This window comes from Condylostylus longicornis, unplaced genomic scaffold (genome assembly GCF_029603195.1).
Source record: "Condylostylus longicornis isolate FDR11 unplaced genomic scaffold, ASM2960319v2 ptg000077l, whole genome shotgun sequence".
Taxonomy (NCBI): Eukaryota; Metazoa; Arthropoda; class Insecta; order Diptera; family Dolichopodidae; genus Condylostylus; species Condylostylus longicornis.
The window spans coordinates 843,517-866,456 of record NW_026578045.1 but is presented as its reverse complement, the minus strand read 5'-3'; the positions used below and the strand labels follow the sequence as shown (position 1 = coordinate 866,456).

The following is a 22,940-nucleotide window of genomic DNA, read 5'->3' as shown; positions in this document are numbered from 1 at the left end:
ACAGTATTTTTTTTTAAATTTTTTAGAATAAATTTGGGATTACTTAGAAAATATTGCATTTGTTTTTCTAATATTAATTATTCTAATTATAAATTTGACGTTGATTCGATCCATAAGGTTGGTGCTAAACAATGAATCCAAGTTAAGGAAATATACACGAAAAGAAAACAAGAAATCAAGTGGAAATCCTGCGCTCCCAAGTGGAATACAGAAAAAAAAATTTCGCTAAAATTGGAAAATTTTTTATCTATTTAATTTGGTAATGAGAGACGTACAACGTTTTTAAATGAATTCTTTAAAATATAAATAAAATTTCCTTAATATCCTTGTAGCCTTAAAATATAATTATCGATTTTTTTTTTAAATTTCCATTCATGTACTTTCATCTTCTTTAATAATTTCGATAATCAATATTTGATTCTTATTGTAAAATATAAAAACGTAATCTTATACGGATTAAATAAGCAAGAAAAAATTAATATTCTTAAATTTATGATGACCTACTAGTATTATGAGAAGTCGAAAGAATGAACAGGATTGAAAATATCGATTTATCTTAGTTTCAAATAAAAAATCTTGCCTTTGATTTGTGCAAACATACCGAAAATCATATTCAAGAATAAAAGTAAAAAAAAAATTTAGAATTTTGTGTCAATGCAAGTTGAATATGAAAAACAAAAATAAAAAACACAAAATTTGTTTTCTTCAACTTTTAATTATTATTTGTAATGGAAAAAAAAATATCCTTGGATTTATGTCCTAATTTTCATAACAATAAACTTTTCCTATACTATTCTTAAGCTTAAAAAAGGCAAAATAATTTTTCTCTCATAGTTTTCTTCTCTTTATTTTTATTTTTTTTTTGCATTCAATGGAATTTTATGGTCGTTAGAGTCTAGAGATACAATTATTGTCCAGTTGAAAAATTTATTTGCAATTTTTGCATTCGCCATTTCAACAGAATTTTTATTTTTTTGTTCTCTTTTATTATAAAAGAAAAACGAAAAAATTTTAACGCATCTCTTTTACTCCCTTATATACAGGAAAGAAAAGTTCATCATATTTGGTCTCGGTATAATTTTGTGCAATGGAATGCAAAAAAAAAACTATTTATATTAAAAGAGAATATCAAAATTTTCTGAAACATTAAAAATTTCGGTTGATCTGGTGAACTTTCGGTCATTTATAGTTTACATACAGTATAAAAAGTTCTCTCAATATAGTTCAATTATTCAAGTGAAATATTCAAGTGCATTTCTCATTTTTTCTCTGTGTAGTAAATTTTAAAATAGTTTGAAACTTTTTAATTGCATATGGCAAAAATATTTAAATATTTTTTATATATTGCAGAAATTAATTGAAATTTTTTTTTTATTTTGTATATTATTGGAAAAAAATTGTAAACTTTATGAGAACAAATTTTATACACACACACATTGTGTATTATGTATGACTTATAGTGTCAAATGGAGTTATGAGAGTACGTTGACTTTAGCAAGAATTTTTACATATTTTCGAAGTTTAAAATGTCTAAAAATTCTTTACTTTATAATTAGTTATTTAAAAAATAATATTGAAAAAAGAAATAAATTGATTCATGAGTGGTCAGAATCTTGCATTTCTTCTAGATTAACTCTGACACAGACAGTAGAAAATTTTACGTTCAAGTGCATATATAGAAAATTTGTCAAGCAATGGCTTTACTAAGAGAAATTAATGAGAAAGTAATTATTACAAAATTAAAATAAATGTGGCATTGAACTTAATGAAATTTTACTTTGCTCTCTCAATATTATTAATTAATCAATTTGAGTAAGATGAAAGCAAACGATATGTCTGTCCTTCTCATTTAAAATTTATTTGCTGCTGAGAGAATAAAGATTAATAATTGTGATTAACATGTTATTTTATATTTACGAAAAAAATTCATCAAAAATATAAGCTCTCAGTATTCTCGCTCTAAATATTGTTGTCAACAATGTTATAGTCAAAGCTGCATTTTTTAATATTTAAATTAGAATTTAAAAGTCACGGCGAATAATGACATAAGCTTTACAAATTAAAATTAAACTAAAATGATTTGCTTTTTATAAAACTGTTATACAAATAACTGTTATATATACCTATACTGTTATACAGCCAATAAAAACTGTTATAAATTAAAAAAAAAGTAACTTTAATTTAGAAACGAGGTCAGGTTCTTATTCTCTTTTTTTTTTTTGCTGGTTGCACACGTTTTCACAATAATTTAAGAATTTAAATGAAATTATTATTTAAAATTTTTTTTTTATTTTCAATGTCGTTTAAAATGATAACAATGAAAAGAAAAAAAAATTCTTTAAATTAATAACGCTCGTGAAACTTACAAAATACCAACCAAAAAAAAAAAGCAAGAAAGACATCACAAATTAATGGGGTTATTTTTGCCCTTCGAAAAATCTCTTTATTCATTTTCCGCAATTTTTCATCTTATCTGCACGTTTTTAATTCTTGTGTGTTCTTTTTTTTTTTCAAATAAGTCAAATACAAATTGAATTTTATCAATGGTCTTTTCTTTTACACTTAGAAAAATTTATTATAAAATCTTATGTAAAAAATTTAATTTAAATGTAGAGAAAAATTAATTTAAAATTCCATTTGTAATACATTTTGTAATTTTAGAAAGGTATGCAAAAATATTCATGAATAGATTTCGAGTAATAAAATCATAGATGAGTAGTTATTCACTCATTTACCCGTTAAATCATTTATGTCAATTTCAATGATCAAATAACAAATTAAATTATCACTGACAACATTGCAATATTTTGATGTATGACAACTAAGTAATACATCATGAGTAAGGTGTCAAATATAAAAAAACAGAGGGAAAAAATTTCCAATTAATTCTCACAGGGCATTGCATACAATAAAAATTACTCACATATTAAAATATTTGAAAAAGGAATGTATTTTTTAATGAGAGAAGCAAATTGTCTAATAATGACATTTATTCTCTTTCATTATTATTTTTGCTCTTCATTTTGCGGAGTCTCCGGTTGAGTCTTGAACTGTACACACTAATTGTTATTTATCACTGTTGTTGACATTAGATTCACTTATTATGAAGGTGATTTGTAGTATGTGTGAGTGGAATTTTCAATTTGTTGACATGAAATCTACATTGAAATCAATTTGTTATACAAACAATTTGCATTATGCGCATTATATGCAGTACAAATTGTATTAAATTTAATTTACGAGAGCATTGAAGAGTTTACAATAAGCACAAGAATGCATTATTGATTAATTTAGTTGTCTTAGCAATTGATATCCTTAAGGTTATCCGGTTAATTTTTACAATATTTTTTCTCTTTACATTTTTATTTTTTTTTTATGTATATATTTAACTGTTATCATTTAAATCGTGTCATGTCCTTTTTTCATTACTCATTTCATTACATTTTTCCTTCATTCTTTTTTTTTTCTGTTGCTTCTTTTTCAAGTTTATTTTACTTCAAAAGGAAGTGAAACTAAAAATGAAAAAAAAAAATCGAATAAAAAAAAAACCGGAAATAAAATGGTTATTTCTTTGTTAGCTAAGCAAGAAATAACCTTTTTCTTTCCTCCATGTTCTCTTTTTTTCCGTTTTCTTTGGTGTTTTTTTTTTTGTCTTTTATTTTATCTTGATAGATTCATGAATTTGTTGCACCATCAGCCATCAGTGACTTTTAATTTTCTGTATATATATATATATATATTTAAATATATATATAAAAATATATATATAGAAAAAAAAGATGATAGTTGAGAAGTGTCATTTTGCAAATTAAAAAGGACGAACACAAAATGATTGGTACACAAGCAACTAAACTGAAAGAACGTAGAAAAAAAAAATGAGTGAAAAAAAAATTGAAGAGAATGAAGGCGGAAATAATTAAGATATGTCCAAAATTAAATTAGAACAGAAAAAAAAAACTGAGAAGTTGAATAGAATATTTTCATATATAAATGAGAGAGATAGAGAGAGCGTCAAATATCCTAAATAGGTAACAAGATAGCAAAGAAAAAGTAAGAGAGAAAAATGGGGGGGAAAAAAACACAAGGGAAAAATTAAAAGAAAAGATAAAGAAATTTTGCTTTTAATTAGTTTTAAATATATATTTTATATTTGTATGTTTGTACGAAGAGCATACTCAAAAATTATTATAATAATTATTTTAGAAAAAGAGTATAAAAATACATAGAAGAGCAACAAATTCTGATATTGTTCAGAAAAATGAACAATTTTTATACTGTTATACTGTTAAAATTTTTAATACACATGATTGGTTGGTTGGTTGGTGACATTTTGCCTATATAACCTCTTGATTAGCAGGACGTCATTAAACGTACGATTACGCTGGTCGGTTTTTTAAGCCATTCTATTCCTTTAAAGAATTTATCGAAATTCCCGATACAACAATTTTCAATTTCTCGTTCAGTCTCGTCAAGCTTAATCTAGACAGGTATTTTCAATTGCCGGCGGCGGACGGTATATAATGTCCGATATAATGTGTAAGATAATGTAATTTTAAAATTTATTTACAATTTCTTATAAAAATACAAACATTGCAGTACACCTACAAATTCAATATAATTAAGAATATTTATATAAAAAATTTTGATAGTGTTGCCTTGTTCAAAAAATTTGAAAAAATATACTACAACTGGAATAATAGTTCAATTTTGGCAGTTAAGATTAAATCCTGTAATTTCTATTAATTTCCAATAAAAATTCCAGATTCAATATTGAATATTTAATTATATGTGACGAAGAATATTCAATATAAATTGTAGGGAACAAATCTACTGGCCCAAAAAATATTGCAAAATAATGAAAAAATAATTTGAAAATTCTAGAAAACTATTAAAATATTCAAAATACAAAAAAAATTTTTTTAAATTTATTTCTAGTGTTATAAAATAAATAAAATGAAAAATTTATTTTGACATTAAAACTCCATTAAATTTTTTTGTTAATTTTCAAATGAATTGCGAGTTTTTCTAAAATCAATCAGTGGAATTTATTCCGGATATTGTCATTGCTTTTCAATATAAAATTTGAATAATTCATGTTCATTTACAATACTACCGCACCTCTTTAAAATTCTAATTTTTTTTTATTTCAAAGTTCAAATTTTGATTTTAAAATTATAGTTTTAATATTGAGTAGCACTTATTGAGTTGAAATAATTTTTTTTTTTTAATATTTAAATTTATATTGCATTTTAAATTGTGTAAAATCAAAATGGACTTAATTACCTGTAAAATTCTATAAGCATTTAAATATGTTTTTTAAGGACATGCAATTTTTAATTTATTTTTTTTATTTAAAATAATTTTCAAATATAGTTTGTAACAGCAATCAATATGTCAATAGTTATTCTATTGGCATAACAATGATATGTCAATTAAAATTTGGCGTTTGATTTAAGTACCATGAACAATAGAATTTTATATTATTTTCAAAGGTAGTGAGTGTCATTTAGTTCTGGAGTTCATTTTTAATATTTAAATAATATTAAATATGAGCAGTAAATATTTAATGCCAGAATTAAAGTGTCATACCCGAGTAGCCTTAACATTAGCTTTGAACTGTGGGTATAGTGTAAAATTTTCTTTTAGAATAATAGTTTAGCCCTCTTGAGCGTATAAGTTTTAGTTATGAAATTTATAACTCTATTGAAGAAGTTTAAGTTTAAACTGATCTCCGCAGTTAAGGGTTAACATAACAATTTATTGTATTCAATTACAGCCCGAATAAACAATCTTAACCTTAAATTATTTGAAATCAATTTTAATCCGAAATATTTTTTTAATAATTTAAATCATTCATTATAAAACAATAAAAAAAAAAAACAACTCACCTGATAAAAACTATAATTATTTGCAATTAAATCACCATGTGCTTTTGTATGCTGATACCATGAATATGCTCTTTTAGCTGGTGATATTAAAATTGTAACAATTTTAGCATGCGGTAATAATGCATGTGAACGTCTTGGTACTAAATCACCATCAAAATATGTTGCTGATTTTTCAAACATATATTTTGTTGTTGTATTTGATGTTGTTGGAAAAAATGTCATATACCAATCTAAGCCACGATAATAATTATTACCATTAAAAAATTGTATTTCTTCAAATGTATCTGGACTTGGTATATTACTAGCTATACTTGGGTGCATACTTAAAAATGTATATAGTGCTGTTGTACCAGTCTTTTGTGGTCCAATGACTAGAAATTTTGGCAATGAATCACAATCTTTTTGTTTTGACCAGATTTTTAAATGTCTTGGATCTTCACATGGATTACCCCATACTGGATCACTTTCTTCTGGATGTAAACGAAAATATGTTTCACCTAATTGTAATGGCGGTGCTGAACTTAATTTTAAATTTGTCCAACAACGTAAAAATTTTATAACCGATTCAAATGTATATAATGCTAAACGATCTGAACCATAATTTGACATATGTGTCATAAATATATTTATTGGATTATATACAATTGTTTGAAATAATTCACCACCTTGTATTGATTCATCTAATTTATCACGTCCGCCCGGATAACGATCAATATACATTGTATGTGTAAATAGACCGCATGTTTGACGTGGCAATACCATTATATTACGATGTATAAAACCTCGACGTAAACGTGCCGGTCTTAAATGTGGATATTCTTCAGTTGATGTTACTTTTATATTCCATACTTTTTTCCATGCTGTATATAATAGTTCATGAGCTGGATATACACCAGAATGATGTGGTGATACAGAATAACTTGAATCAGTTGGTATACCATGATCTTTTGCAAAACCATAATTTTGTAACATTTCATTCATTAGAATTGTTAAATTTTCATATAGGTGAGGTTGTTGATGATTCCACATATGTGAGAACCAATTAAATTCACCAATATTTCGTAATAGTAAATCGTCACCTGCACATGAAATTAATTAAAAAAAAAATTATTATTAAAATTTAATAAAATATAAAAATTTCTTACCTAAATTCTCTTCATGTGTCCCATGATGATAATATTTACCAGAAAAACCTAAATTAAATCTAAAACCTGGTACCATTTCAGCAATTCTTTTTTGTGTTGCTATTAATGCTAATACATCATCAGGTCTTAATCTTGTACCTTTTTCACCAACAAATATATCATCGATATCAACTAATATCATACGATTTAAACTTAAACTTAATTGTCCATGACTTAGATATGATAATGCATCCAAAAATAATAAACGATGTAACCAAAATCTAAGACTGCTACCAAAAAATATTCTTTGTATACCATCAAATTGTCCATGATCTTGTAATACAGTTGCTAATGGTGGTTGTACTTGTCCAATACCATCAGTTAGATATTCTTGTGTATTACGTTGTGCCCATTCAATTGGTTCATATGTTGAATGATTATGTTGAAATATTGCCCAATCATCACCAGGTAATAGACCCCATGCTGTATCACCAGCTCTTGTTAAACGTAATACAGATGATGCTGGATTTAAACTAGCATCACGTAATCTTAAATTTGTATGTATATAAACTGGAAAACCACGTAATTGTGCTGCAACTAAAGTTTCTTCACTAGGACTTACAAAACCAACAATACCAACTGAATATTCACGACAATATTTATCTAATAATTCACGATTCCATTTATCCATATGTAAATATTTATCTAAATTTTCAAATACAATAACACCATAACGTCCTTTATCTAAATTTGTAAGTACTGGTAGACTTTTACCGGCTACTTCTATTTTGTACCTAGAAAATAAAAAAAATTCAAATTTAATTATTAAATTAAATACTAGGTGTGTATGAAAAAAAAAAATTATTATTTAGAGGTTATTAACATTATAATTAATTATTCAAAGCAAACTTGACCTTATAATTTACAAAAGTCCTTATAGACTTAAGAAATCACATTTTCAACCTCCTTCTTCCATATGACAAATGAGTTAATGAATTTAATATATTAAGGAACACAAAAATTTGTTTTTGTTGTACAATATTATATACGTGATATATTTGGCTCACGTTTCACATTTTGAATTTTTCACCATGAGAATTATATAAGGTTCACAATTAAGTTGGTGTTTATAAAAATTATCATTTTGTGTACATATTATAAATCAAGAAAACAAACACCTACTTTTAATGATCAAATGTGATTGTAACACTATACTATTATTATTATGACGTGAGGAGGAGGTGTTATTCTAACAAATGTGTTATGAAAAAGCCTTTTGCACGACTTAAACTCAAATCACATTAATTTTTTTTAATTTCCCTCTTCTTTCTATATTTTTTTTTATTTAATTATTTAGTTATTCAATTAAATCAAATAAAATTCTTTTAGAGCTCTGCAGAAAGAATAATGACTGTGGCTTTTCAAAATGGTGATTTTAAGAAAAAACAATTTAAAAGGAAGAGAGAAAATGTGCCAAAGGAGAGCTAAAAATACCAAATATGTGAAATACAGTAAACAATTTAAAATTATTTATGTAAACAATTTTTGGTGTTTAATGGATTTTACGATAAATAAATTTGAAATTAGAAATATTGAGATATCGTATAAAATTTTAATAGGAAAACCTTAATGAATGTTAAAAATTCAAAATAATTTTATTTTAGTAAACTAATCTCCATATATTTTTGCAAAAATTAAAATAAAGCCATTTAAAGGAAACTAATGAAGGAGACCAGTGGCTGCAAAATATTACTCTCAACTAGTGCTCTATATCTATAATGTACCTATTTTTAAAATTCTCATATTGTATTGATAAATTAATAGGTTAGGCACAAAGAACATTTTTTCACAAGAAATCAAATTCTACAAATTCCCCTAAAATTATGCAATTATTTTGTGAACGTAATATTAATTCAAATAAAATTTCTTTTAAAGGTTTAAAGAAAGAATAATGACTGCGTTGTTATTCAAAATGGTAATTTTGATTAAATCACCATAGCTATTTTTTAATTCCTTATTTTTTATTTTTTATTAAAATTTTATAACCACTGCAATTTTGTTGCGGTAAATTCTTATTTACAAAAATAAAAAAAAAATAAAATTTTCCTCAATATTCTCTATAGTAATCCTTTAAATTTTCAGATAATAATAATTTCTATATATTTACATACATACATAAGTATAACAGCTTACAAAACCTATATATAACAAAAAAAAATCAAAAAGTATATAACAAAAATTATTATATACCAAATATGAATAATAGCAATAGAAAAAGGAAATTAACAACGGAAAATTGGTATTATGATTATTTTTTTTTTTTCATTTTTCTTATTATTTTCGTATATGTTTGCAATAATATTGAAAATATTGAAAAAACAAAAACAAAATTGCAACCAAACAACCAAAAAAACCAAAATATAATAACATTGCAGAAAACCGCTACCACATGTACCAATATTACCGCATTGATATTGCATTTTATAACAATAACAACAATAATAAAAATTATAATAATACAAAAAAGCCCTGTTTTTTTTTTTTAACAATGAATCAAGAAACCAGAAATCACGAAAATTCTTTTCTCTCGCTCTCGCTCTCTTTTTGTATTATAATAAAAACAATTTTAAAATTATTATATTGTTATTTTTGTGTGCTTGTTATACAATGCGTTCATATATTTAATCATATTGTGTATTGTATTTGGTTTTGTATACATACAGTAGAAATCGGTTATAATATTCACTCAAGGGACCAGAAAAAATTACCGTTATAGCCGATTATCGTCATAAACCGTTATACATATAAAAAATATGTGTTACTTTTCAATTTTAATCATTGTTTTATTTACTCTTCAATTTCAAAATCAAGATGAGAATTAAAACTAAATGAAAATGACATTTATTTTACGTCAAAAACTGTTTTTGCTAGGTATGTACATAACAAACTAGATGTCGCTTAAGTTGAGTTATTAATTATAACCAATTTTATTACTATGTAAACAGAAACGTCGCTGAATAATAAAAGCATTCGTTATAACCAGTTTTTCGTTATAAATGAAATACGATATAGCCGATTTTTACTGTATATCGTAAATATTCTATTATTATGGCAATATAATCAATTTTGTTATTGTTTAAATGGTGAAAAATATAATATTAATGATGATGATTTTTCACGTTATGGTAGAAATGTTTGTGTGTTTATTTTATATTTTTATTGAAACAAAAAAAAAATATATGAAAAAATCTTTTTTTTTTATAGAAAATTTTATACCTTCATTGTTATTTTATTAATTTTTATTATATTGACCACTATAGAGCATCACCATAAGCATAAAAGGCACGTGCAGCAAATATGGATTTAAAAACAAAAGAAAGGAGATTTCTTTTATGGATTGGTGCGAGGGAAATGGGAAAAAATTTTCAATTATTTTCAATGAAAGTTTTTTTTTTTTTGAAATGTGAAAAAATTTTTTTATTATGAAAAATTTTTGTGTATTGTTGATTGTTTTCAAATGAAAATTTTTGTAATGAGAAAGTTTTAATGAAATTTAAAAGGTATGGAATAGAAATATTGTTTTGCATATTATATTGAAAATTATTATGAATTAAATTATATGAATTAATACTTTTAAATTGTATAATTGTAAACACAACATTGTGGTCTTAGAATGTACAACAATTCAAGTTCTTATTAAGAAATATTTTTAATAGCTATTTAAATCTCACAAAAAAATGTGCCCAAAATTCATTAATTTTGTACTAATATAAATGAAATTTAATTGGATCCTACCGTATATATCATGTAAATAAGAGAATCAATCACAAATTTTCAAAGGGAAAAAAATCCCTGCAATATTAATAATTAGCCTGTATAATTTTATTTTACTTAAATGAACATCATTTTACTTGAATTCAATTTAAGAAAAATAATTGATAATAATCTGTATACGCGGGATTTAAAAAAATTTTCCTCGCAGCTTACATAATTATTTTATTAATATTAAAAATTGGAGAAAATAAAGGACATATATAATTTTAATACCATTAACATATCCTTATAATTTAATGAGTTTTCTTAATATTCTTAATAATTTTTGAATATTATGAATATAAAAAATATTATACTTCTGTTTTTAATTAAAATTTATTAAAATAATTTCGCTTTACTTTTAAAAAACAAAAAAAATATATTTTGATTGCTGCCTGCCATAATCGAGGATATTGTTATGGGGAAATTTTTATAGTAAATCGCCATTATATACACATTAATATTATTATTATGAATATAATGCATTTAAATTTTCCATATAATATGTAACAAGAATTTTCAAGGATATAAACTGAATCCAATCTTTCCATCTATATTATTTGTGTGCTGACTATTTTGTTCTTTATTTTTTGTTCTTCCTTTTCCTATTTTTTTTTTGTTTTGCATTTCGGGGCTCCTTAACATGAAATTGAATATATTTCCTGTTTTATTTTTACTTCTTATTTTTTTTTTCTTTTATCATCTCAAATACAAAGAATATTGTATATAGTTTTTCCGCCTGACATGGCATATAATGGTATGCAATAGCTCGTATTATGTCCAAAATATTATTTAACACAAAAAAAGAAATATATGTGGAGCTAACAATATAAAGATAATCTTTGAATATGAAATTTGGATACATATATCGGGGCATATATGTGTACACGTATGTTGTGATATAAAATATCAGAATTCAAAAAATTCTTTAACATTTTTTTTTCTTCGTGTCCTTGTTTTCCTTTTTTTTTCAATAATATTGTTAAATACAATGAAAGATAAATTGCAGGAAAAAATTCAGGCCAAAAATATAAAATGCAATATTTGAAAGAAGACAAAAAAAAAAGAGCATAATTTTAAAAAGCACATTTTCAATGAAATTGGGAAAAAAAATTTACATTCAAAAAAGTTATATACTCTTCGTTTGTCAGTCCTTTGGTGCGGCCATTTACAAAATTATGGTGTCCTATTAAAATAGAAAATAGAAATTTTAAATACAAAAGAGTTCTGCTGACAAGTCTATTTTTTGTAGAAGAATATTTGAACCCCCTCCGTTCCCGCTCCCTACCATTCCTTCACTGGAAATCTTACCAGAAAAATTAGAATAAAATTCAATTTTTCAGATTATATTTCAAAATTTATAGTATAATTCAATTTTGTTGTAATCCTAAAGTTATGCAATTTTGTTATCATCCTAAATGTATGCAATATTAAATATGCATTAATATGATGTCAAAATGAGAACGACGAACATACGTAGAACACAGTTTCTTTTTTTGAAAAATCTATTTTCTCTTGCAAGGAAATTGGCTACTATAAAAACCTTTTAATTTGTTTCGAATTTTTATTTAATTTTTAAATTATGATTATTATGATGATAATATGTATGGTGTGAAATTATTTGCACACGAAATACAAATACAATAAATATAATTTATAACAAAAAAATTTAAGTTGAATAAATGTGAGGTAATAAAATATTAAAAGCATATTTTTATCATAAGAAGTAAATTGTTAAAAAGAAATAATAATTTTTTGCAAAAAAAAAAATGCGGTGGATAAAAATTGTAAAATTCGAAATTTACACCACTTACATTTAAAAAATATTATTATTTTTCCATATATTCCGGTATTTTTTTATATTTTATTAATTTTATATTTTGCATTTTTATTCAAGGACATTTTATTATTTTAATTTTAAAAATATAAAAAAATTTTTGCCCTACTTAATATTTTATTTTTGGGGGAAAATTTAAAAGTAAAAAAATTTCTATAGTATATGAGAAATTACTGGAATTCGCAATAAATTTAATTGAAAAAAAATTGGCTAAAATATTTTTAGGAAATTTTGCATTTGCATTAAGATTAGTGAATCTTTCCATAAAAATAGATTAAAGGGAACAATATTGTCCAAGAAAAATTACTCTAAAAATTGAGGTTGTATACTCAATGTACTCGTAATAATCCTTTTGCTTGTCAAATATGTTGGGTTTTCATAAAATTTATCATACTTTTCATAATATTACCTCATAATATTTAAATTATTGAAAAATTCATAACATAAATATACGAATAATATTTTTTATAAAACCGTAATAATGGACACACTCATATTTTATAAATATGTTTACTGGACATTATATTACATTCATGGACATCATTCATGTTATGTGACGTAAACCAAAAAACCCCAAAATAAACACACAAAATTCTATACTATAGAAAATATGAATCATATACCTAGCACCAGCATAAGCAAAGATCATAAAATACCATATATATATATTAATATATAATATATACCATATATATACAATGAGCGCTGGGAAACAGGGGCGCAAATATTATGCGACATTTGCAATTGTTTTTGATATTGTTAACTACTTTGAAAGCGAGAGAAGCGCACATTTTAGAAACCGCACAGGGCGTCGAACAAATCAGAACCGGGCCTGCATATACCTATGTATATATTAAAGAAAATATAATATCAAAATTTATATAACATTTACGAAAATATATTTTATTATTTATGCAATATATTTGCATTTATATATATAATATATATATATAATATTATATATATATATATTGTATATATAATATATATAATATATATATATATATTATATATATATATATATATATATAATATATATATACGAATGTATATATATATTTGCGATGCATCTTTTAAGGATATAAAATATAACTAGAAAGGATATAAAATATTATTGCATAGGAAATTATTGAACCGTAAAGTTTACGTCAAGAGATAATGTTATGCTTCTGTTTTTCATTTTTTTTTTGACTCTCTGAAATTTAAAAACAACAAGAAAACCAAAAAAAAAAATATTTATTTATTTTTTTTGTGCTTATTATTCATGCTTCTCTTATTCATTTTGATATCCATAATATTAGTGAAAATTTTATATAGAAAAAAGAAGGAATGCATAGAGGAAGAGAAATTAAAGGAAAGACTATCCCAATAATGCAAAAATAAAAAAATAAAAATGAAAAACAAAAAAAGGATATGTGCAATAACAAAATTTTTTTGTTTACTTCTCTTTTGTTATTTTTTTTCCTACTTTTTCACAATTATTATTATTATTATTTTTTGTAATAATTTTTCGGATGAATTGACATGGTTGTATATTTTTGGTTGGGTTAACCTAACAACATATTTAGAGTTAAAAAGTAGTAAAAAAAAAAATCAAACAAAAAAGTTAAAATTTATTTTTTTTTTGTTTTTTTTGGTGATGAAAAAGCCAAAATGAAAATATTTGTTGGCATATTAAAAACAAGAAAAACAATATAAGAATATGAACTAGTATATGAGAAAATATTATATCCTGACTGATATAATTTTAAAATTGAGAATTTTTTTATGAAAATTGAATGGATTATACAACAAGATAAAGCATTGTTTTCATATCAAAAATTCAATATAACAAATTTAATGCAAGTCATCTAGAAATAAAACAGCACATTTCCATGGATCTTACATAATTCAAGAATAGAGTCAAATTGCAAATTGTTAATTTTGCAACTATTGATTTTAGTTCTGAATGGTTGTGTTTAATTGAGAAATGATATACTCTTTAATTTTAATTAAACTAACTAAGCGTTCTGCCTTTTTCTACTTGTAGAATATTTTACATAAAACATCGATTGGTCAAATTTTTCTCACAATTCAATTAAGAATAATTAATCAATCCCTTGGCATAATAAATAATATTTCCCATTGTATCTAAAACAAAACAGAAACTATAAAATGTGCCCCGTAAAATGGAAATAATTGGGTTGAAACTGAAAAATGTAGTATGAGAGTATGAGAGTATAAGAAATATAACAGAATTCTATAATTTAGAAATAAAGTATTAGAAAACTTATTAAATAACATTATGTATAGCTATTTGACATAATTAAAGTTGAAAAATTTTATTCACCACAGTTTACCCGATATTAATTTTATTAAACCGGTCGATTATATGCTGTTCGAATCAAAATTTGTAACTTTTTTTTTCTTGTTTTACCAAAGTTTTTAAAATTTTTCACCATTCTTTCGTGTTTTCATTCTGTTTTTTATTATAATTTTAATAATTTAAATCAGCTCAAATAAGTTTTATGATTTTGTAATTTTTTTTTCTCATTTTTGGTGGTAAATTTAAATATTTAAAGTTATTATAATTGCAGATGAAAAATTATTGTATAAATGAACGATAATGTATTATATTACTGTTATACAACCTAACATGTTCATTTGATAATCATGTATATAAATTACATACATATTTAGTACAGAGTTTTTCAAAATATTTGAACATGGCATTTTTCAACATATTGTAAATAAAATTTTATTTTAAATTTATTATTTTAAGAAAAATTTTTAAAATTATATTCATATTTTCAGAAATTTTTACTCGAAATATAAGATTCTGGGATTAATTGTAATTATTCTACGATTACTCGTACGAGATACTAATCAATAGTTTCACAGTATATTCAGTGGGCGTTTTAGAAAATTTAAGCAATTATGCAATTACTACACATTCGATTTAGTTCTTATTATATAAGAAATGTTATACATTAAGCATAGCTATATGCTAATTAGGATATAAGTTTCAATTGTTCATTAAAAAATTCATAAACGAGGAGTAAATGTATTGCAAAATTGAATTTAATAAATGTGAGAAATATTGAAAATTAACATTAAAAATTTAGAAAAGAAAAAACACAATATAGAGTCTTAAGTAGGCCCGATTCGGGCTTGTTCAGGGTTATATGCGATTTCCAGAATGTGCGCTCTGCTCCGCCATTCACTTATAAAAAATATGCAATAAAAATTGCACTATGTGCATAATGAAAAATTATTTCTTGTAATTTTATCACGCTGAATGCAAGATCATTCATGGAATTACATTAGCCTCGAATTAAACTTTTAACTTTTTGCCTTACTATGTTTGTATATATTTGTTCAAGAAAAAATGTTTGAAAAACACATACTGGTGTTTTTCAAAACACTAAACTTTTAAAAAATTTTAGTTTTTTTTTAAGTTTTCAAAGGCGCCCTAGTTTTCCGACGCCCTTTACAAATGCTTATTTTGCATATATAGTAGATCCGTCACTGTCACTCTAGAAACTTCATATTATAATTCTTTATATTAATTGAAAAACACTGTACAATATAAAATAAATTATATTTCAAAAGAACCTTTTAATTATGTTTTAATGAATTTTTATGCATATTGTATTATAACTTGCATTATAATATTGAGTGTATTAAGTTGAAAATTTTAACATCAGGAATTTTTAGCTTTGATGGTTAAAATAAAAAAAAAGAATTGTTAATAAAATTTACAAAAAAAAAAAAGTTCTTCATTTTGTTAATTTAGTTAAAATCCAGTTAATAAATTTAATTATTTAAATTTTTGTTTCCTTTTTTAATGTTATCTAATTTGTGGTATTTTGAGATTTTAATATCAAAGAGCTGTTCGGTTTTTTTTTATGTACAATATTATTTTATAAAGGTGTATAGGTATTGTAAATTCGAACTCATTTAGATTTCAAAATAAATTTGATATTTTCTAGAAGAATAATTTTAAATTTAATTATTTTGATATTGAAAATTTTATTAATAATTGGATTTAGAACAGTTTTAATGTAATGTACGTCGTGTATTCATTTGAGTGTTCTATATGTAACATTGCTCTTAAATTTAACAAAATCTATGATTATAAGTCAATAGTGCAATCGAAGGTATCACATTTTATTTTTATGAGCAGTATACATTTTTTATGGCCCTATAATAAAATTTTATTGCAAATATTTTAAAAGTTTAGAATTAGCATAAAAGTTAACTTAGACTAGCCGATATAAAAATATTTTTTGCCACATTCTATTTTTAATTGCAAGGAAGGGGTTAATAAACTAAGTACCGTGACCAGTATAAAAAGATCTATTGTGCAAACCCTCCAACTAGGTGTGGGATAAGCCCCTACAAAATCCTTTCTAGAACCACCCTTCGACAAAGTACCCAAATCCCCAGCATTTCCCTTCCACTGTGGGTAAGGTTTCTGCAATCTTCCAGAAAGTGAGCCAAGACCTTCTTGTTTTCTCCGCAAAATCTGCAAGCATCTTCAATTTCTACACCCAACCTCATAAGGTAACTCCCTAGCCTGCAATTCCCGGTCAAGATTCCGGTGAGAATTCTCACTTGATTCCTGCCTCACCGTATGATTTTCACAAAGTATTCCTGGTCGAAATCTCTGAGATGCTTTTTCGCCGGTCGAAGCTCTGGAAGGGTTCTCCAGCGCTCCGATCACCGCTTCTCTATTTCCTTCCCTAATTCTTCACGCAATCAATGGAAAATTTATAAGGAAGGAACTAGAATAGAATTAAAATTTCGTCTAAATTTTGTTCACTGTTACCTGATAAAAAAGAATTTGCTGTTGAAAGAAAACCTCATAATTTTGTTATAAATTTGAATTTTTCATACTTTCGTAGATTTTCCTTTTAATAAATTTTATTTTTCAATTAAATTTTGAACTTTATGTTTGGCATAATTCAACATTTACAAATTTTATTTTGTTCATTGAACTTAATTTTTTTACAAGTTCAGTGAAAGTTTCAACTCTAACTTTCCTAATTATTAATTAAAAGGCTTGTTTAATTAAACATTAAACAAATTAGGAATGGAATATCAGAATTTAGAAAATTATCAAAAAGGACCTTAATTTAAATACATTTCATGTGTTCACTTGGTTGATTTTTTATCAAAACTTTACTGTTCATTAAAAAAAAATTTTCTCTTTGTGAATAATTTTTATAATAAAAATTTATTATTTCCCTACTCGTTTCCGATATAGTAGAACAAAACAGAAAAAAAAACTGACCGCGATTTAAATTAAATATTCAAAAACAACTACAACAAAAAAATGAATAAAAAATGAGAAGAAAACTACGGATGAGTGTGGAATATTTAAAAAATTCAGGTGTCAAGAAAATAATAAAATTAACTAAAAAAGGATACACACAAAAAAAAAGGAAACTCTATAAAAATTTTCGTTTGTTCTCTTTTTCATTTTCATTATTTAAAATGAGGGAAAAAGCTCATAAACTAGGATTTCAAAACATTAAAAAACAAAAATTTTAATTTAAATAGGAAAAAAAACAAAAGGAGGAAAATTTTTTTTTTTTCTTCCTCAATGGTAGCACAAAATGAATTCCAAACAATTTACTCTCTTTTTATTGTTTCTTTTTTTTAGGAACCTAAAAAAAACTTTTATCTAGATACGCAAATATAAACTCAAGTTTAAATGCCCTAAAACTATTTAGAGAGAGAACGAAAATCCAAAAAACAAAAGAAAGGTTCTATCAGAAAAATTAGAACGGAATCACAAAAAAAAATGTTTTTTTTCGAAAAACCATTCAACTATTTATCCTTGAAATTTTTTTATGTCCTTTTGATGTTGAAGTTATTAACAATAGTAAAACCAAAAAAAAAAAAAAAATTAAAGATTAATATAAAAGTGAACTGGTTAGATTGCATAACTTTAGGATAAATTTATTGTAGAAAATGAAAAATATGATTTATTTTTGCGATAATCAATGTGCGTGTGTATATGATCTAAAATTATGATATTAATGCTTAATTCACCCTTGAAATAATTTAGAAAAAAAAAAGTTTTGATAAAATCTATTAACATGACTCACGGCTATTAAGCTCATTTATATGTTTTCAAGTAAAATGAGCTGCACTGAGGCTTCTTTCAATTAAAAATTGCTGAATTGAGTTGGTGACGTATTGATAATATTTTGGAAAGCTTCAGATTTTTTATTGGAATTACTTATTAGTTGTGGCTGAGATTAAAATTATATTATATTATTAAGAGTCTTAAGAACGTGCATCGTTTTCGCATAAAATATGTGTATAAGGAGAAACCTCAAACCGAGAAGATTTAATTCTGCAAAATATTCAATTCTCTAATAAATAAAGTAAATTAATATTAATAATTAAAATTCGTATACCGAATTTATTCGGAAGCTGATTTGTGTTATTGCATTCCAGAAAATTTAAAACCCCGGTAATCCGTATAATTGCAAATTTAGACTAATATTTGCATTAAAATTCAAAAAAATTTATTTTACTATAAAAATTGTTTTGAAATTTTTGATAATTACAGTAATTTTGTTTGGAATATCATCTATAAGAATTTTTATATTTTATTCGTCAATTATTATTAAAATTTTCTTATACTTTCTTGGTATGTTTTGAATTTTGTTATAAATGACAAGAGGTCAAGTTGTAGTTTATGAGAATATTGTTAAATTTTCCAATACTTTCTAATACTTTCCAAAGAATTTTGTGGTTTATGCTGGCTAACATTTAGCGCAGCAGTTATTTAACAAAGGCAATAAAATTTTTTATTATTCTGGGGCTGGATTAAGTTTCATCACATATTTTTATAATCACCTAATGGAAAATAAATGTTTATTAGAAAATCTTTAAGGTTGTATGCCTTGTGTTTAAGAAAAATATTAAAATGATTCCAATCTAAATTTTTCTAGTTATAAAGTACAAATTCCCTATTGTACTTATCACAATTTTCCAAACCAATGAAAATTAACTGTATACAAAAAAATTAATCATAATATTTATAATACCATTTCTTATATGATGTGTTCAAAAAAAAAAATTTTCTAAACTTCAAAAGGTAAATTTTTTTTAGGAAAAATACAGAAAATAAAAAATTTAAATAAAAACAAAAAAAACATAAAATTCTATAAAAAAATTTAGAATACAAAGTAAATAGCAAATATTTGAGTGAAAAACCACATAAAAAAAAAAGAAAAGAATAAAAACTTTTTCTTTTATATTTTTTTTTCTCTAAAAAACGAAAAACTTCTTCTTCCCTATATCAAAGTCAATTGAATTGGAAAAGTTTATGTTCACTTGAATTCATCAAAAACCATCAGAGTAAATAGTTTCCCTAATTTTTTTCTTTGTTACACACACACACACACACAAACAAACTCACATATCTAATCTATCATATTATACTCTTATATTTTACGTTCTATTTGCAAAAAAAAAAAATAGGAGAAGAGAACAAGAAAAAGGATTAAAAGGATGAAATATTTAGGAAATTTTTACTATGAAATCCGAATTTTTTTTCGTTTTTGTTTTTTTAGGGAGTAATTCTTAAGAATTTTTCTATGTATACAATGTAGAAATGTTTTTTTTTTTTTTAGATATAAACCGCCTTTTTAACGACCATAATGAATATTAAAGGATTTGAATTTTTTTTTGTGTTTGTCCTGAAACAAAATATATAAAAAAAAATATGAATCTAGTTTTGTTTTGGGGGCAATTTTGTTTAAATTTGGAGAAATTTTCGATAAACAGAGATTACTCGTAATTGTATTCTCAATGGTTATAGATCTATATCTGATATTAGTGATTGTAAATGTGATTATGGGAGTTTCCTTACACTTATACCTAAAATGAAGCACTGTGAAAGGCAGTGGATGCCAAACAATTGAGAAATTCAATAATAATTTGAGTGATAGTGACAGTGTTCGAAGCAGTTTATTATTGAGAATATGGGAGATTTGATGTAATACGTATAAAGCAATATAATCGCATGCACATAAATAAAAAAAACGCTTTAAATTATTTGTTAATTCGCTGACTATTTATATATCAACAAGCTGAGATTTACAGAAATGTTGCAAGAACTTAAAACAATACTTTTGTATAATTAGGCTTAATAAAGTTGAGCTTTAATTGTTTTCCATATATAGGGAACGTCTTTTATTGAAACCTGAATCGTATACAGATTTGGGCTCCTATTGATATCATCCGGATTTCTAGGATCGCATCCGTTCAGATGAGATTTTTTTGTTTTGTATTGCATGCTCTCAAGTTGACGTCGTATGGAGATAGGTTATTATTACCAGACTCGCTGTCGATTATTCTGACGTTTTTACTCATCAACTTGTTTCGGGTAACATTGTTTTGCGTTTTTGTTAGAGCAGATGTTTTTTTTTGGAGAGAATTTGAAGAGCTTGAGGTCAGTAGAGTTTTTTAATATTCCCCATTACAGTAAATTGTGGTAGGAATGAGCCATTGACTAGAATATTGAATGACGTAAATTCTAACTCTGGTTTTTTTGATATTTGTGTTGATAAGAGTGCTTTGAGGTCTGTAGTTTCTAGAAATATGAATTATGTTTGACTACTGTTTTTTTTTGTGACTATCAGATTATGTACATAGAAAAATTACTACATAAATGATAAACATACTTTTGTGCGCTTAATGATGATTATTTTGGTTCTTTCATGCAATATTAATTTACGTGGCAATTGATGTTTGACCTTAGCAATTCGTCTGATATAATAAAACACAGATTAAGCTGTATTTGATATTTAATTAATATGAATTAAAACTGTATTGTCAAAAGCAAAAATCGATTAAGTCAAATTTTTTGATATTTCAATATTATTTAAAAATTTGAATTTTCCTTGAATCAAACAATATTTTGTTAAAATTTTATTGTCGTACCACAATTATTTTAAGAGTTATGAGAGTTAACAGGTAGATTTTTCGAATTAGGCAATTAATTTTTGAACTCAAACCATAGACAAATTAAGAATTATCCAATTTCACCCAGACATTGCTTACATATTTGTTTTATTCTAAAAATAGTTCTAGATTGCCCATTTCAAGGATCATTGTTACAATAACATGTTATATAATATTATAAAAAAAATAAAATTTTCATCTTTTATTGCATGTTTGGAAATCAAAAAGAATTTTATTTATTTAAAACATTCATACATATATACATATAATGTTGTAACGATTATTGAAATAGCTACTATACATTTTTATTTAGTATGAAAGAATAAAATGGGCATGTCTTTATGTAAAAAAATGAGATAAAATTTGATATCAGACTACATACTTAACCACATATATGCAAAAAAAAATTAAGTTAAGAGTATAAAAAAGTAAAAATTTAAGGAAAAACCTTTTCTATTTAATTTTTCTGTAGAAAAATATTTTTTTTTTTGTTCGATTTTTGTGTTTTAACTGAAATGGGGTTACTTTGTTATTTTATACAAAGAAAAGTATTATATAATAATTCTTTTATCAAATAAGGACCAGTTAAATAATATTATACTGAAGGACATTTTATGTGAATACACACTAGGTATATATAAATATATAAGTGTATACGTGTATGCTTAGATAAATGCATTCAAATTAAGTTTGTTAGTTTGAAATTCTTCTGAAAGAGAAAGAAAATTTGCAGGATATTTGGTAATTTTTATTCAAAAATATTTTTTGAATTTTTTAAAACTTAATAAATGAAACTAAATGGAAATAAGTTAAAATTTTTTTCAAAAATTATTAAAATATATAATGGAATAATTTAAAGTTCACGAGATTTTTAAAATATTTCAGAAATATTTTGTTCGGAAAATCAATTTTTCTTTGAGAAATATTGCATATACTTTAAGTACAATTTGCTCTTAAATATTATAAAAATATTTACTAAAAATCTTTACAAATAAGAAAATTCTAATTTAAGAATATTAAAAGCTATAGAAGAATAGAGATTCAATTAGAGAATTCATTAGGCACGCGGTAATTAATTCTACTATTTTTGAATAATTAGAAAGATGAAAAAAAAATATTGTACATAAAGAGAAAATATACATGAATTTACAATAAATTGTAAAGAGTGCTATATGACCTGTAAATTGTTCAATATTATTATTATTATTAAAAACCATATTATTAAGGTCCTGGCTATGGTGGTCGATAAAACGTAACATATGTTTTGTGGCAAAAAGAGATGAACACCATATTCGTTTGATGTTAACACAT

General features: G+C 24.2%; 1 protein-coding gene across 1 annotated transcript in view; it reads right to left on the bottom strand.

Moving 5' to 3' along the window:
- Positions 1–22,940, bottom strand: part of LOC129612831 (bifunctional heparan sulfate N-deacetylase/N-sulfotransferase) — a 115,110-nt gene that overhangs the window by 38,330 nt on the left and 53,840 nt on the right. The window contains exons 4-5 of the mRNA XM_055526615.1: positions 7,034–7,806; positions 5,889–6,967 (exon numbers count right to left, since the gene is read on the bottom strand). Coding sequence (XP_055382590.1) covers positions 5,889–6,967; positions 7,034–7,806 — 1,852 coding nt within the window. The remainder of the gene's footprint in view (positions 1–5,888; positions 6,968–7,033; positions 7,807–22,940) is intronic.